At 35.3% G+C, this 18,853-nt stretch overlaps 1 protein-coding gene across 1 annotated transcript in view; it reads left to right on the top strand.

The window, feature by feature from the left end:
• LOC149771852 (protein mono-ADP-ribosyltransferase PARP14-like) overlaps positions 1-18,853 on the top strand; it is a gene marked incomplete at its 5' end in the record, with an annotated part of 58,822 nt that overhangs the window by 25,977 nt on the left and 13,992 nt on the right. The window contains 4 exons of the mRNA XM_089948133.1: positions 2,776-2,908; positions 4,891-5,219; positions 8,074-8,295; positions 18,330-18,441. Coding sequence (XP_089804259.1) covers positions 2,776-2,908; positions 4,891-5,219; positions 8,074-8,295; positions 18,330-18,441 — 796 coding nt within the window. The remainder of the gene's footprint in view (positions 1-2,775; positions 2,909-4,890; positions 5,220-8,073; positions 8,296-18,329; positions 18,442-18,853) is intronic.

Below are 18,853 nucleotides of genomic sequence, written 5' to 3'. Positions count from 1 at the left end.
TACAGCATACAGGATGATCACTTATGGAACATTGGGGTACTGCAGCTTCTATATAATATTGTCAACACTGACAATACAGATGTGACCAATTAGTGTTTCAGATACCTCAGTTACTCTAGTGGGTACATGAACTAGCTGTTGATAATTCATAAAATTCATGGTTTTAATCCAGCTTTGGTTGATATCATCAAGCAAATCATAATTGAAGTCACCCACTGAATAGACTTCTTTGTTTTCTATATACAAAGTTTCAAGCTCTTTTGTGAAATATTGTGTACCTATCATTGTCATTGTTTCTTGTTTCTATATATAGATTGTAATACAAATAGTTTTTGGACATTATATTTCATTTCTAGCCAAATTATTTCCATAACAATTCCCTCAAGATCATTTTATCATTTAAAAGTAATACTATTTTTAAAGTAAACTTGAAGTCCATTTGAAAAAGTTAGTCTTTTCTTTGAAAACTGTTGTAAGGAACTTTAAGTTCATCATTATGAAAAAGTTCATGTAAGAAGGTTTTACTGAATTCAAAAATATCAGTTACTGAATTATTTCCTGAAAGAAGTAATTTGATTTTGTGTAGTTTTGAATAAAGATTATTCAGATGGCATACTGTGAAACGTTTTTGCATAAGACACTGATTTTGAGACAGTTCTAAGTTTTGATGGTTTTGATATGAATCATATTAATATCTTCACTACCAATGTGAACCATGATATTCCTCTAAATTGTCTTGTCTACCATGTCACAAATCATGACTATTAACTGGTTTTTTAGAAGATTTTGTAATGAGAATTGAGATGTTAGTACAGACATTAGCACATTCAGCAGTTGTCTCAATGGCAGTTAACACATTATGGTCACTTGGATTGATGGAGGCACTTAATGGGATTGCTATTCCATGGGCATCATCACTCAATGGGGTATCTTTGTTTTGTTTTCTGTCATCACAGGGAGAATTGCACTTAGTGGATCTTAATGCATGTTTTGAAGTTTCTGGAAAAATGTGTTTGGTTGTTAAACTAATGGCCCCATCTTCAGTGATGCTGATGCATCAAATATGGCTGCAATCATTGCAATTAAAGGAATACTACTGTGCCAGTCTGTGTATTAAAGCAAAGGATGTACCCTATGATGAATATTGGAAATCAAGGATTGGGATTATGATGAGCCCAATGACTTCTTAAAAATAGAAATATATCAAATATACCTAAAAGAAGGTTGAATAAACTGTATAAAAGACACGGTTGGAAAACAATGGAATGTATGCAGTTTTGGGAATAAATTTGTTGTATTGTGTCTCTTTGCTCTATTTCCTTGGAGGCAAAATACCTTAAAGTGGGATTAGTGCAGCTAAACAAGGTGTTGTTAGTGCCTGTCTTATGTATATCAATAATCTCTTTGTCCAAATGCACTAAATTCTTAAGTGTGTGGATGTGATCATACAGATTCTTTAGATGCCCATGTATTCCTCATAAGTGATCAAGCAGACTGATCTGTTGTATTAATTAAAGTATTCTGGTGTTCTTGAGAAGTTAAGTAGTTCTTTCTATGGAGTGGATCATGAGATTCATGCTCACTTTATGGTGTATTATACACTATTTGTGTATGTACCCCATGTTTTACATAACATTTTGTTCACTTTCTATTGGCACTCCTTATTTCTGGTGGACTCTTATGGTCCTGCTGCCTCAGAACTGCAGGTCTATATTTTGACTGTACCAATTATTTCACTCAGTCAGCTTTATTTGTGTCTGCTTAGTAGCACTTTATGACATTCACAAAATTATTTGTGATATCAAATCCTTAAATGCTGCAAACTGATGTATAACTGTATAGAGCATTGAGAGTCTTCTGTATACCCACAGGATACTTAATTTTAAGCCTTGACCCCAACCAGGGAACAAGCTGTGAATCACTCACATTTAGAATGTATATATTTTGTTGTGTAATTTCTTTTTGTTTTTGATTTTCTTGCAGTTTATTGCACTACATAATTGCTTCCAACTGCTATGTAATTTTATTGAGAGAAATTTGCAGTTTAGCTTTGGAATTGCACAGAAGCATTTCAGCTTCATGATGCTTAAATGTCTGATGTGACATGTTGTTGTTGTTGTTGTTGTGGGGTTTAACGCCATTTTTCAGCACATGATAGGCTATACATGGCGGCCAGTATTAATGGTGGAGGAAGAACCCGGAAAACCCCGGAAAGAACCACCGACCCATGAGAAGCTACTGGCAAGCTTTCTCACATGCCCACATTGGCTGAATCTTAGACTCGAACCGCCGCAGACAGAGGTGAGATGGCAGTGATCCATAACGAAGAGCGCTTTAGGCCACTCGGCCACTCGGGGCCCCCCTGATGTGACATAAAAATCATTGATGTTAAGACTGTGAGATATGAAGAATAACCATACAAATGAAGGGACATTACATACCACATGACACTGCCATCCAGTGCAAACCCCAGCTCAGACAGGTATTATCTAATAATATCTGATATGAAATTTTGATTCTATCATGGGTGTGATGCATAGCTTTCTCGTTTATCAAACTCCATTACTTGATAAAATCTTATGATGAATATTGATGATGATGATCTTTGTTATGAAAATAGGTCAGAGTGACCTTTTTTGTGTACATCTGATTTCAAATTTTTGTAAACTTATAGTAAATAACAGCTAAACTAGTTTTCACAGTGGATATTATATTTGATGGAGAGTTTCTATGGAGTTGATCATTAATTTTAATATTGAATGTTTATTGTTTTAGCCAGAGACTGTTAGGTGCTTCACAGAAGCATTGGAGAACAGCTTTGGGAAGCAGCGGGTTACAGAGGTCAAGCAGAGACCTACAACAAAACCAAGAAACATGAAAGCATTTCCGTTACCAGGATCAGTTGCAGGTTCTTCAGAATCTTCATTTTTCAAGGCGGCGGGTTGTTTTGGGAAAAAAATATAGCTTCAGTATAACTTTATGTATCTATACTTAGACCTGTTCATAGAAGTTAGTAGTTTCTCACAATCTAATGCATGGTCTAAAAGTACAGAATACAGACTAAATTTATATGCTCTCAGTTTTGTTCATAAATTTACAATTTTGAAACATTTAGTATCAAAGTTAGCCATTTTCTGATTTGACATTAAAATTCAGTTTCTTGCAAGATTTTGCAGTGTATGGTCAGGTCTGGATTTCAGCTTAAGTCTAGAATTCATAGATCTGATTGGATATGTATGAAGTCTGACTAGAAATTTACCAATCAAAAGTCTTACCTTAAGACTTATCTTTACAATTTATGTTGGTAAAATGGTGGTGGGACAAGATTGTGGAAATTTCGTATAAACATAACACAGATTTGGTATTATACCAAAGTTATTAATTTGAATTCTCATATCAGAATATATTTTATTATCTTAAATTGAGCATATTATGTTAGGGCATGGCCATTCCTTTACTTGTGTGTCTATCCATCAATTATGGATCTGTCCTTTAATTGTGTGTCTATCCATCAATTATGGATCTGTCCTTTAATTGTGTGTCTATCCATCAATTAGGCATCTGTCCTTTAGTTGTGTGTCTATCCATCAATTATGCATCTGTCCTTTTGTCTCTTGCAATTTGCTTGTTTGACCTGTAACTTTGCAACATTTGGGGAGATTTGCATGAATTATTTTTCCAGGTACATATCATTACAAATTCATTTAATGTGCCTCAAGATCAATGCCATGGCATGGGAACAGTGTAATTCTGTGACTTGTAGCTTTGTTCAGAGTATAACTTTTGAACCAGTGAAGATATTTTAGTTAAACTTACCTCAAATATATATCTCTATGCAGTGTGTCACATACGATAGCCATGCTCCCTGCCTTAAAGTCAATGTCACAGTAATGGAAATATGCAAATTCTGTGAATTGTATCCTCATATAAAGGTTAACTGTTGAACATGTAGCCAGTTATGTGTCTTATATCATAGCCACTACCAATCTTTAGGATCCAGGTCACATGTTGAAGATATTTTAATGCAGATTTAGCCAGTTGCATATCTTGACAGTTTCTCTTGTATTCAATTATACCCACTATTTTCATTGTCAAGGTCATAACAAAGGATAATCTTATTCCATGCTCTTTTTCCTTCTAAAGTTGTCAGTTTTTAAATAAATATTCTGATAAAGCTTACCAAGGTACAATATTCAAGCCATTCTCTAACTCAAAGGTCAAGGTCATTAGAAGGCAGCATTTTACTGAGAGATCAGCTGAATGTGATCTGAACTCTATCTGCATGTATATTAGCATATAAATTATTTATATTATTACACAGTTCATCTGCAGCTTAAGAACAAAGACTTCTGAATGTAATCGATTCTTTAGTCTTGCAACTCATTTACATCCCCCTGTTTCACTCTCTGTTTTACTCTTTCCCCTGGAACATCTTCCCTCAGTGTGGCTATTTGATAAAAGACCTATTTTTGTTTAAAGTTTAATCATTTTGTATTTCTCAGTTGTTCTTTATCCACTTCAGTTTGTATTTTAAATTTAATTATGTACTTTCCATTTTTCATTTACCACCTTGTGCCAGAGTGGGACTATGTGATCAGAAGTTATTGCCTTTTATATATCTGCACGTTGTTATGGAGGCATGCATTTCTTAAAGCAGTTCATGTGTAAAGTCGTAAACCCAACACTATGATGCTTTGTGCAGATTAGATATAATGTTGCACAGAAGCACTGATTATTCATCAACTTGTTAATTGGCAGATTTAACCTCTCCCCCCCAAAAAAATTTCACAACTGAACTTGTATTAACAAAATTATTCATTTTTTCCATTTTTTGGTTTGCAAAAACAAGAGAAGAGTTTGATTTTAATCTTGTTTTCTTCATTTATTCAGTGCTGCCAAGAATGCCATTCAGCACAATATCTGGTGAATCATCTGGCTTTGGGAAGATCATCGTCAAAGTTGTCAAAGGGGAAATGGCTAATGAGAAAGTGGATGTTATTGTAAACACAACCTCTAAATCCTTGGATCTAACCAATGGAGCTGTATCCCAGTCATTGCTGAAGAAAGGTGGACAGAGTCTTCAAGATGAGTGCAAGATGAAATATCCTAATGGAATCAAGGATGGGGACATTGCTGTCACTGGAGGTGGAAAATTGGACTGTAAAAGAGTGTGTCATGTGGCATTAGTGCAGTGGAAGGATGAAACTACATCAAAGAAGGTAAGCACATAAACTTATTGAAAGAGCTATATATCTGTCTCACAACAGCTGACTGGCTGAGAAAAAGAGATCATCTTTGTTCATGGACAGTTGCCTAAAAAACTATTTTTGGGACTTATTACAGTTGTGTCAGTCAGTTTTCATCTTTCTAGCACAAAAATGTTGCAAAAGTGTGATGTATGATACTCTAGTGTATTTTCTTGTCTGACACCCACCGAGTCTGGCAATAATACAATGTTTTGTTCATCACTTTTATTTCACTTACATTTTCACCAGTTCAATTCATGTTTGAAATATGATGTCATCACATAATCTCCTTCTGCCAGGACCATTATGTCCACAGGGAAAGGACATGGGGTCAAGATTTATAATGGAGACACATACTGGTTAAATTTTCTTTTTCATCATTTACATTTCTATAATTCCTTCTCTGATTTACTTCATATTTCTCATATAATATCATATACTTCCCATCTCTCAGTAATGGACCTGCCCTTGGTGGAGCCATGCAGTCAGGAATTATAATTAGGACACATTTCTGGTAAAGTATTTGGTTGAGATTTTTCGTTCATATCATGAACAAAGTGATATCAAATAAAACAAAATTACCTGTTTAGTTCATTTTACTGTTACTGTAGCTTCCTGCCTTGAGTCAACATTGATCTGTCAGAACAGATCCTAGTAGCTACTGATCAGTGTCATGTACCAGTATTTCAAGATATACATGAACTATTGAATGAAAAGGTTGTCATCATAAAACTGCACACTTGAAAATCAAAAAGATATATTACTTTGTGAAAATACAAATTTTGACTGAGAAACACATTGAAGTTAAGGTCTCATATTTTCAGATAAAACTGGTTTCTTGCTGTATCTAAAACAAATCATATGATTATTTTTTATTAACCAAATTTGGGACTGGCTTTTTATTTTAAAAATCTTTAATGACTGATTCACATTTAAAATTAGTTTTTTTCTTCTAATTATCAAAACAAGTATATATTTTTTCATGCTATACTCTGTCTACTTGTGCTCTCTTTTCTTCTCCCTCATAGTATACATTTTTTCACAACATTCACCCATTCATTTGGCAGTATTAAACTCATCAGATAAACAAACCAATGATCGTAAGTATATTTGTTTGAGCTATTGTCAGAGACATACAAGAGTGTTACGAATATCAATAGTGTGTGCTTAGCCTTTGTCCTTTATTGTATATTGTACTTTAAGATAATGGTCATTTGTAAACAGAATGTTCACTTGACTAACCTTTGTCCATGATTGTAAATAATATGCTGACATGGCATTTTGAGTTTAGAATATTCTAGAAACAAACTTATTTACAATTTGATTGGAAATTTCAATTGTGACTCACATATATGTCAAGTGAAAATGTGTATAAATAGGGATTTAATAAACAAATAATTCATTCCTATTTTAAGATCAGACTGTGGGAGTCCTTTACAGTTGTGTCGTGATTTAAGAGGAGTTATTTATATAAATTATTCATTGGAATTGCTAAGTGTTCATTGACTTTGGATTAACATTTGGTTTAGAATTTACATAAATTGTTGGTTTCACTTCTTTCTGTTACTTAATTTACTTAATTTAAGACCTAGAGTCATAACAATAGTGAGTAGAAAAGTAGGACTACAGTGTTAGTAAAGACACATGTCTAGTCCTTGAGAAAAATGTGTTGCATGGATGTGTATATTTGGTGTGAAAGTATTACACAGAGTCTGGACTAGATCTTGTATTTGGATATTGTTATGTATATTTCACTATCTGGGAACATGTTAAGCAAACAGTTTAAAAGTGACTAGGGGAATTAATTTTCATTTAAATCAAAGCATTTGTTGAAGTCTTTATTTTGATATGGAATGAAATAGTCCATGCAGCCATGTTACATATTGCTTTAGCATATTTTTTCACACAAATACTTATATGTGATTTTTTGTTTAAAATTTCTTTCTCTGTCTCTCTCTCAATGATCAAAATCTCTATATGATTCAGCATTGTATATTTTGTGAAGCATCTAAATATTCTCATAGGATTCTTTGCTTGGTTATTAATCTTTCATCTCTAGCAGTACATTGTGTATGAATGAGTTGTAGTGGGTGAGATTTTGAATATTAAATGGCATTGTGTACAACTTTAAAAGTGGATTACTTTAGCTCTGAAAGCCAAGAGGTAAGTTCTACATGATGTAGTATACATCCACTATTACATAATCATATTGCTGCAACTTTATAATTGGGACACCAAAATTTAATCCATCCACTGTGAGCCAGGACATGGACATCTGTGATGACTACTATACCCAGACCATGATGGACGACAGCATGAACAGATTAATTTTCACTGTGGAAAAAGGGGTCTTCTATAACCTGTAATGCGTGTATTTTTTATGGGTCACAGGTTTGATATCCAACCAGGTCGACTGCCTCAGTGTGTCATTGGGAAAGTCACTAAAATGATGTTTCCTCATAAACATGCTGTTTAAACCCCAACAAGTGAACCTTTGCAAAATGTATTTCAACTCATGTAGTATATCACCATAATCACCATATGCATTTCTCTACTAAACAACACTGTCCAACTACCACTGAAAAGTAGGGCTAGTAAATTCATGGAATTTGCTTGTTATTAAATTGTATGGAAAATAATGCACAAGTTTTAGGCCTAGGGTCTATCAGGTTAGTGATCTACATAACCCCACTTTGGCTTCTTATTTTTGAAGTTGAAGAGCCTTGTATGATTCTACTCTTACCTCCTCCTCATGTTTCTAAGATTCTGGGAAAAAGTAATGCAATTTCCAAAACAGTTTGTAAACAGGTTCTGCATTTTATTACAGATGCTTAATGAACTGATGAAGAAATGCCTGAATCAGTGTGAGAAAGATGGTTTTACAAGTATTGCTTTCCCAGCCCTTGGAACAGGAAATCTTGGTTTTCCAAAAGATATTGTTGCCGAGGAAATGTTTAAGCATATTTTCGCCTACAGCAGGGATAATTCATCTTCATCAGTTACAGAGGTCAGATTTGTGGTCTACCAAAGAGATCTGCCCACAGTCCAGGTAATGTTATAGAATGGCTAGATTACCACATCTCTTATTTTAATATCACAATGACAAGTAAAAAACATCTTATTAATTAATATGCACTCATGTTTTACTGAGCCTATTGTGGATTTATTTTATTTCTACCCAATTCTTCAAGACTGTGTTCTTTCCTTATAATGCTGTTGATTTGAGACACAAAAATAACCTTAAGATACTGTATTCCATTGTTATTATGCTGTTCATGTGAACCACCAAAATAGCGCTCAAGATACAGTGGTCCTTTGTTATAATGCTATTTGTGTGAGCTACAAATATAATCCTCAAGATACAGTGTTCCTTTGTTATAATGCTGTTTATGTAAGCTACCAAAATAACCCTCAAAATACAGTGTTCCTTTTGTTGTAATGCTGTTCATGTGACTCACCATAGTATAATGGTCCCTTATATGGAGGTGTATTCCAGAAAGACCTTATCATATTAGTACATACAAAAATGAAACAGTTCCATGCAACAATTGCAAATAATTTTTTAGCAATATAAATCTTAGTTAACATTTTGGCAGGTTGTAAGGATTAAGGTCATAATCAGTAAGTCCTTAATAGCAGAAATGGTTCTCCCATGATTTACAAGTACCAGAATTTGCTGTTTGCAAGACAGGGCTATTCCAGAATTAAATGGAAGATGGTGGTAGGTTAGAAACCATTTTTTTTTTCAAAGACTCATTGCCATTTAATCAGACTATGCATCATTTATTACCTTGGAACAGTCTAAGCTATCCCTGTCACCCACATCTAATGAAAGAGTCTTAGATTATACTCCCCTATCTTTAGTTCACGAACAGCCCTCAGCCATACAAAAAAGACTGTTGATTGTTATAGTGATATAGCAGTGTTATAATGATAAAGCAGTACATGATTATAACAATATCATGATACAGCAGTGTTATAATGATGTAGCAGTACATGATTATAACAATATCATGATACAGCAGTGTTATAATGATGTAGCTGCATTTTAATTATAGAGCAGTGTTATAACAATATAATAACAGCAGTGTTATCATGATTTAATATTACAAGCATTACAATGCTTATAACAGTATCAAAATATAGCAGTGTTGTAATGATAAAATGATATAACAGTACATGCTATAACAGTATGATAATACAGCAGTATTATAATGATATAATGATACAGTAGTACATGCTTATAACAACAGTACAGGGATACAGCAGTGTTATAATGACATAATGATACAGCAGTATTATAATAACCCTTTACCTCATAGAGCATAGTGACAAAGTGCAACACGCTATAAATAGAACACTGTTACCTAGCCGACCGCATAGGCCTGCCTGTGAATTGTTAAGCAATGTAGTGATGTTACGTTTAACAGTAATTTTAACCATTTTACATTTTTGGTACACATCTATTATATGTGGAAAAATTAAAGAGTAAAGTCCGATTGTTATAGCTGTGTAATTATTTTTCATGGAAGAAATTTTTTAAGTGCTTCAAAATCAAGAGAGAACTCGTTCACCATCATGTCAGTGAGGCCGCGTGACCAACCGTAGCTGCCATTTCCAATACTCTAAATTTACAAGGTTTTCATGTGCATCTACATCACTAAGTCATCTGAATTTGATAATTTATAAAAACTAATTGCTGCCTACATCAATATCAGAGACTCTACCTAATTTATTGAATCTTTCATGGTTGTTATTCTAATCATGAAAACTTCGTACGTACTGAATGAAATCCGCGGCTGCCATTTTGGAGAGTGGAGAATACGACCCAGTTACTTTAAATAGCAGATATCGACCAGTGCATGAATAGCGACCACGTGATCTGACGTAATTGTCATTTGCAGAAAAAGGTGCTTCCATGCAAATGGAGTAGGGGCGTCCAAAGATGCTTGCATGAAGTAAAGGGATAATCTCGCAATGTATTTCTACAACTTTGATAATAGGTTATGAATTTTGTTATTACTTATGTATCTCAGGAATATGTGCAAAGAGGTTCAAGTCAGTAATAATGAAAGATTACAGTTCTAAACAATAATAATCAGGGGAAGACCTCTCCTTATTAGTCAACAAATAAAAATACTCCGCATAAATATATATTCCTCTTATTGTATTTACTGCTTATGTGCATTGCAACTTGAACCACTTTTCCATCAGCATGGTTTCCAAATGAATGCGTTTTATGAAGTGGCTCTTATTTATTCATTCATTCTTATGCCATTAGATTTCAGATATTGTTAGTATTTTCTTCCAAGGAAAACAAAATTGGAATGTACCATTGTGAATTTACAGGAAAACAAAATTAGAATGTACCATTGTGAAGTTACAGGGACATTTATTATTCAGCAAAGATAGGATTGAGAAATTTTAAAATACTCATTTGCTGTTAACAACAATGAAGAATTCATTTAACTTGTAAGAGAGTAAGTTCGAAAGGTTACAGTGTAATTTATTATGATCTTTTAATTATGTTGAGTTTATCATGTGTAATTCTGTCAACTTTCATGATCTCATTATTCATATTTGTATTTCTTTGCTCTGTTAAATGTTGTAGAATTAAAGACTGTTACTTTACATAATCTATTGAATGTGCATAAGTCTAGCCTTGGGGATGTGCCTACTGTCTTTGCAACTGTGAGTATGTATAAACATAGAAATATTCTTGGGTAACTATTTAGCATAATTGTAGCAAAAATCACTGTTTTAAAACATTAATAAGAACATGATAAAATAATAGAATAGATGGTTCATTGTATGTGGATGAATTTTTTAATGGATGATCAGGATTACCATTTGGTAGGTATTGCCATTGTGCTAGTTGGAATTATCCTACTGTGGTTTGAATTGGCTAGGTGTTGTGGACAGAATAACCCATTATGTTGTTGGAATTATCCTACTGTGATTTGAATTGGCTAGGTGTTGTGGACAGTATTGCCATTGTGCTAGTTGGAATTATCCTACTGTGGTTTGAATTGGCTAGGTGTTGTGGACAGTATTGCCATTGTGCTAGTTGGAATTATCCTACTGTGGTTTGAATTGGCTAGGTGTTGTGGACAGTATTGCCATTGTGCTAGTTGGAATTATCCTACTGTGGTTTGAATTGGCTAGGTGTTGTGGACAGTATTGCCAATGTGCTAGTTGGAATTATCCTACTGTGGTTTGAATTGGTTAGGTGTTGTGGACAGTATTGCCAATGTGCTAGTTGGAATTATCCTACTGTGGTTTGAATTGGTTAGGTGTTGTGGACAGTATTGCCATTGTGCTAGTTAGAATTATCCTACTGTGGTTTGAATTGGTTAGGTGTTGTGGACAGTATTGCCATTGTGCTAGTTGGAATTATCCTACTGTGGTTTGAATTGGCTAGGTGTTGTGGACAGTATTGCCAATGTGCTAGTTGGAATTATCCTACTGTGGTTTGAATTGGCTAGGTGTTGTGGACAGTATTGCCAATGTGCTAGTTGGAATTATCCTACTGTGGTTTGAATTGGTTAGGTGTTGTGGACAGTATTGCCATTGTGCTAGTTAGAATTATCCTACTGTGGTTTGAATTGGTTAGGTGTTGTGGACAGTATTGCCATTGTGCTAGTTGGAATTATCCTACTGTGGTTTGAATTGGCTAGGTGTTGTGGACAGAATAACCCATTATGTTGTTGGAATTATCCTACTGTGATTTGAATTGGCTAGGTGTTGTGGACAGTATTGCCATTGTGCTAGTTGGAATTATCCTACTGTGGTTTGAATTGGCTAGGTGTTGTGGACAGTATTGCCATTGTGCTAGTTGGAATTATCCTACTGTGGTTTGAATTGGCTAGGTGTTGTGGACAGTATTGCCATTGTGCTAGTTGGAATTATCCTACTGTGGTTTGAATTGGCTAGGTGTTGTGGACAGTATTGCCAATGTGCTAGTTGGAATTATCCTACTGTGGTTTGAATTGGTTAGGTGTTGTGGACAGTATTGCCAATGTGCTAGTTGGAATTATCCTACTGTGGTTTGAATTGGCTAGGTGTTGTGGACAGTATTGCCAATGTGCTAGTTGGAATTATCCTACTGTGGTTTGAATTGGTTAGGTGTTGTGGACAGTATTGCCATTGTGCTAGTTAGAATTATCCTACTGTGGTTTGAATTGGTTAGGTGTTGTGGACAGTATTGCCATTGTGCTAGTTGGAATTATCCTACTGTGGTTTGAATTGGCTAGGTGTTGTGGACAGTATTGCCAATGTGCTAGTTGGAATTATCCTACTGTGGTTTGAATTGGCTAGGTGTTGTGGACAGTATTGCCAATGTGCTAGTTGGAATTATCCTACTGTGGTTTGAATTGGTTAGGTGTTGTGGACAGTATTGCCATTGTGCTAGTTAGAATTATCCTCCTGTGGTTTGAATTGGTTAGGTGTTGTGGACAGAATAACCCATTATGTTGTTGGAATTATCCTCCTGTGGTTTGGATTGGCTAGGTGTTGTGGACAGTATTGCCATTGTGCTAGTTGGAATTATCCTACTGTGGTTTGAATTGGCTAGGTGTTGTGGACAGAATAACCCATTACGTTGTTGGAATTATCCTCCTGTGGTTTGAATTGGCTAGGTGTTGTGGACAGAATAACCCATTATGTTGTTGGAATTATCCTCCTGTGGTTTGAATTGGCTAGGTGTTGTGGACAGAATAACCCATTATGTTGTTGGAATTATCCTCCTGTGGTTTGAATTGGCTAGGTGTTGTGGACAGAATAACCCATTATGTTGTTGGAATTATCCTCCTGTGGTTTGAATTGGCTAGGTGTTGTGGACAGAATAACCCATTATGTTGTTGGAATTATCCTCCTGTGGCTTGAATTGGCTAGGTGTTGTGGACAGAATAACCCATTATGTTATTGGAATTACCCCAGAAGATCTGAATGGATAAAATATTATTCCTTTGAACCTTTCATACCCTAAGGGACCCATGAGATGACACCAAGGTCAGATGATGGTAAGTACACAAGTCCAAAGGGATGGTCAGTTCATGGTTTAGCTGCTAACAAAGTTTTTGTAGCTTTTCTATTAGTTCAGGGTGTTCCCTCATGTGTTCAAAATTCCTATAGAAATTAGCCTAATTTGGATTAGTTTTGTGGGTTTTTTATTGCACAGTGTGTACAGCGATCCCTTCCTATATTGATTTTTTTGGTGCACTGATCAGTACTGCTTCTATAATTTGGGATGATGTGTTGCCTTCCAATCTAAAACCAGCCTACCATTGCACATGGATTTTTGCAATAATCTATAATGTGCACACACAAGCAGACATTTAAAACGTCTCAAGCTGATGTTAGTGTCAAGGAATCCATCCCTCAGCAATGATGATGACTCTCACTAGGGCAATGCCAGGGAATGAATTTGAGTTTTTTGTGTGAAGAAAACATGAAAGACATCACAAATTAATTTGTCACAGTTCTCTAAACCCTTGATTATAAAGTACCTGCTATTTGTAACAGATTTCTACTGTTATGAATGTTTCCATGCACTGATCATTAGGCCAAATCCACGTCCAAGTTCAACATATCCTTGGGTTACATTTTTTCGACTATAATAGGTTTCCTGATATCCAACAGCAAAATGTTCAGGGGCACATGACCAGTACCATCATTCCACTTGTATCCCCTGTATGGACCTCTTATCCTTATAAATGAAGAATCCTTAGGTGGTGCTATGTCTTCTCACCATCAATTTATGTGCAAGATTTTATGGGGTATTATTTTTTAACAAAGTGCTCAGGCCAGTTCATGCTCCAGCAACCAATCTATCACTTAAATTATCTCATGTTAAAGTAGAAGCAGATCAGATGGGGACAGGGTTCAGCTCAGCAGTAGAGGCTGCCACTAATGACACCTTTTCTGTTAATACTTCTATGGATACCTTTGTCCTTACCTCACAGCTTGAGGGGCCCCGAGTGGCCGAGTGGTCTAAAGCGCTTACAGTTATGGATCACTGCCATCTCACCTCTGTCTGCGTGTGTTTTGAGTCTCAGGCTTAGCTAATGTGGATATGTGAGATAGCTTGCCAGTAGCTTCTCGTGAGTTGGTGGTTCTTTCCAGGGTTTTCCCGGGTTCTTCCTCTACTATTAATACTGGCCACCATGTATAGCCTATCTTGTACTGAAAAATGGTGTTAAACCCCATTACAAGAACAACAAACTCACAGATGGATAGGGATTTTCTTTCTGGTCCTGTTAACACTCTGTCAACATTACTGCTGGCAAAACAGTGTCATATTTCCAGAAGAAAAAAAAGTTACTTCTGACATATGGATTTTAAAGACTTTACCCAGGAAGATAAAATTCAATGTGACAAGTTTAAAAAAAATAAGTGAACACAAAGGAGGTGCATAAAGTTGATTTTGAAAAATGTTGTCAGGCCCTGCTCCAACTTGCCAACAAACTTTTTTCTCTTTGGCATATACCTAAGACCCAAGAAGGATGGAACACACAGATTAATTCATAACTGCAAACACTTGAACTCACATGACTAAAATTTTCACTTTCAAGTCATCAGAATAAAGACTGTTACCACATTAGTTTCCTTTAACTAAAGCCAATCTTCTCATTTTACGGACCGCCTAGGATGCAGGAGAGGTTTGAGCCCCATCCGAATCATACCAATGGTACTAGCAGTTGCCTCACTTGCCTCTCAGCATTAAGGGATTGAAATGTTAGGACTGGTTAGCCTGGTGTCAGGATAATTTGACTGGTTGGGACAGGATTGCCACAATTGTCTGTGACATGATGCCTCAGTGTTAGACATAACTTTAAACTGCCACACTGCAGACATCATAGCGATATGAGTGCTTGTGCTCAAGAATCAATGGTCAGAAAACTAGATTACTGATGGCCAAGGTTGTTGCCCTTTCTTACATTGATAAATTGTGGGGTTGGGTTGAGGAACATGAAGATCTGGAATTTTGAAATATGGGGATGATGTAGATCAATAGTTATTTAATTTGGTACTTAATTTGTCATCTGCCTGGCACAGTGAACATGCAGGATGATGCTCTATTGTGCAAATCAAACCATGATACTGAATACAGGTTGAGCTCAGGAAATTTGACATATTTGGTAAATGTGATATTGACCTTTTTACATTAAGATGAAATTGTCAGCTGCCAAGATGCATTTCATACGAATCAGACAAATCCAAAGTTTCACTTGAAGTAATTTCACTCTACTCTTCTCCCTTCATTCTGAGTTCTACAGAAATTGGAGGAGGGAGGGGATGTTATCACCAATCTTCAGTACTTAGCTTTGATTCACCAAACTACTGATTTTTGTCAGGTTAGTCGTTACTGCACAGAAGATCAGAGATTGTTTCTTCCACACGACCATTCTATAATGGCTTCATTAAAAATGCTTTGCTTGTAAGCTTTTTGGTTATCAGGAAGGCTATGGAAAGCAGAAACTTAACTGGTTTTGTTTACATTTTACACTCCATTGGGCAACAGTCAACAGAGTTGCAATGTCTTACATATCTCCAGCAATTGCTGTGCTTTTATGACCCAAATGAAATCTATCCATTTTGTTCATATCTAAATTTTGTTTTGGAATCCTTAGCTATGCTCTTTTGCAATGGCCAAGGATATGACACATATACTCGTATATAAGCCGAATAATTTAGGAAAAAATAAAGGCCTGGAAGAAGGGGGGATCGGCTTATCCATGGGCTAATGTCTAAACTTGACAGTTTTTAGGTATTTTTTGTTGACTACTGTAATGTACATTCTCTTATAGATCAACTAAGATCAACATCAATCAATTTCATTTTTGTGTTTTAGGTGAACAAACATCATAACTTTCCACACAATGGAAAGCTTGATGTATCAGCGTCTTCTTTGTTGATAGTCAGTGAATTTGTCTTTTGTTTGCAACAGCGGTTCAGGCCAGTTAATCATTAAAACCCTGAACCTGGCTTGTGATAAGAGGGAATTTTGACTGGCAACTATACCAGTACATTGATGTGTAATTGCCTTTTATTCCATAATATTAGCACGATTACTGTAGTTTTGTAAAACTGGGTGTAAGGCATAGCTATGATCTTTTCAAAAGCCAAGTATGGAGACTGAATAAAAAAAAAAAGAGATTGGGACATTAAAAATCAGGAGGTTATTTTGTGTCATTTTTAAAGCATTGTTTTCACTAAAAATCTTCCTGGTCCAATATGCATGAAAAAGACTCGCCATTTCTCCCTGTGACATGCCCTATTTTCCCCCAGGACATGCCCTATTTTCATATTCTGGTCAGCTGTGGTCAAACTGCACAATAGGTAAAGATTAGTCTTAAATAAACAAGCAAGAAAGCCAGCACAACTAATTAAAAGTTAATTCTTATCCATGGAACTATTTTGTGAAAATGATTGGTCCTCCGTCGTAATTCAAAGAAACCACATTCTGCATACACTATTGTGTGTTATGCAAGCACCAGCAAAGGATTTACAATTTTTTGGAACTAAAGGTATCAAAATAGCCACCTCATGGTACTGTACATGTGGCAACTATTTTCCCCTCGTTGTATATCCGACCTTACTCCCTTATTGTCAACTCGTAAAGCATTTAGTATTGTTTATTATAAAACATGTATTCTGAATTAGTTTTTTGAGGACACATTTAATGCATGGTCCTTCTTTTAATTTAATGATGGTGATTAACATTGGTATATACAGTATAAAAATGCCAGGTGTTCATTCATGTAAGTTTCTTCTTTCGTGGGAATGGCGCTACAGCATATGGAGTTACAGCATTCGTAGTGATCATTCTTGGGATTGAAATTAATTGTGGAGGATTTTGTTGTTGTGGTTTATTTTTTTTTATTTTTGTATTATTGTAGAGGATAAAAAGAATCATTAATTTTCATCAATAATGTTTATACTTAACAATCTATTTAGTGAAGAAGCGAATTCTTTATAGTAAAGTAATTATTTCGTCCCAACAATAATTCACAGGTGATACAACAGAACATATAGGACTTTTCTTGTTTAGAAGAAATGAAAATTAAAGACATAATGTAATAATCAGGAGTTCTCTGCAAAAATGTAAGATATGAAATCGGGAGGTAGGTGTGGAGCGACCCCAAAAATCAGGAGTTCTTTTTTCTTCCCCTCCTGGTGTGAAAGTTGACAGGCATGGTGTAAGGTTGCTTACAATAAAGCAAACTACAACTCAGATTTTACGTTATTAGCATAATTTTTGAAGCATTATTTCTGAAACTTTATTATTATATTTTGAAGATATCATTAAAGTTTAGCGCAATGGTGCCCATGATTTGACTCCAAGGGATGTACTTAATTCAGCAAGTAATCACACCTACAATGTACATGCGTTGGCACCATTATGGAAATACATTCAGTAGCCTAATTGCGAGTGTTGAATCAAACCGTTTTGTTTGTTCATTGTGTTGTCATACTGGGATTCCATTTTAATGAGTTAGATATTTACAATTTCAAAGCAAAGTAAAAACATAATTGCCGGTGCACTGATATAAAATGTCCAATGCAGTAATGCATAAACAAACAATAGAGTCAAAAGGGAGAGGTAGTATTACAGCAACTCGCGATTGCTAAATTTCTGTCATCGTTCAATCAATTAATACACAAATCTAAATTTGGGTTTAGTGAATTTGGAAAATTAAAAGATGCTTACCAAGCTGAAGTTTGATGATTATTTAGAACCTGCAGTACCCTTAGGAATCACACCACCTACCTTCTCTGTCTCTAATATTGTATCCTGTGACCTCTCTAAAGACTGACCAGTCATGTGACCTATGTGTCATCTTGTGTAATCATTTAATTTTCTAATTTTCTGTAGCTGTTTCTTATCTGTTACCAATATATCATCTCCAGGTTGGTGTTATACAAAGTTGACCTTTTACCTGCTGATGTGAGATTAAACACTCTGATATTGCTTGTACATCAGTGTGTATCACAAAGTAGTTGGAATATGACCCATCTACTAATAAGTGCACCTCTGTTTGTAGATAGAGTAGTTCACAGGTTTATTTTTCTTTTTTTAAGGCATTTGAATCTGAACAGCTGAAATGGAGTAGTAGTGATCAGGCCAGAGTTGGCACATGGACTAGTCGGCACACTCAGCAAAAGGAATCTTTATCATACAGCTCACAGTCTGGTGAGTCAAGTTAGGGCAGATTCTAAACAGTGATTGTGTGATTCACTTTTATTTCAAAAATATTGTGACCAAAATTGGAACAGTACATGAGCAACATGCATGATGATTTCAGACCCTATCTTTATTTCTTATTACATCCCTCCTTTATTCAGAAATTTCCATCCTTTCTTCAAATTAAGTGGTGAATTTTCCCTGTAAAATTTATGTTCTAGAATAGACCTTGGTTACATTCATGTTGATACATATCAAATACTTTACAGTGGGATTTTTTTGCAGTAGAAAAATTGCTTTGATTCATAGCAATCTCAGAGTTAAATCATAAAATAAATCTGGCTGAATTTTACCTTTTTAAATATTGTAACCTTTGCTCAAATAAAAGTAACCCAAAATAAAATCACCAAGTTATGCCAGC

The sequence above is a fragment of the Sinohyriopsis cumingii genome, unplaced genomic scaffold (genome assembly GCF_028554795.1).
Source record: "Sinohyriopsis cumingii isolate HCF-2022 unplaced genomic scaffold, ASM2855479v2 utg001633l, whole genome shotgun sequence".
Taxonomy (NCBI): Eukaryota; Metazoa; Mollusca; class Bivalvia; order Unionida; family Unionidae; genus Sinohyriopsis; species Sinohyriopsis cumingii.
The sequence above is the reverse complement of the archived record's forward strand: the minus strand, read 5'-3'. Positions and strand labels throughout refer to the sequence as shown.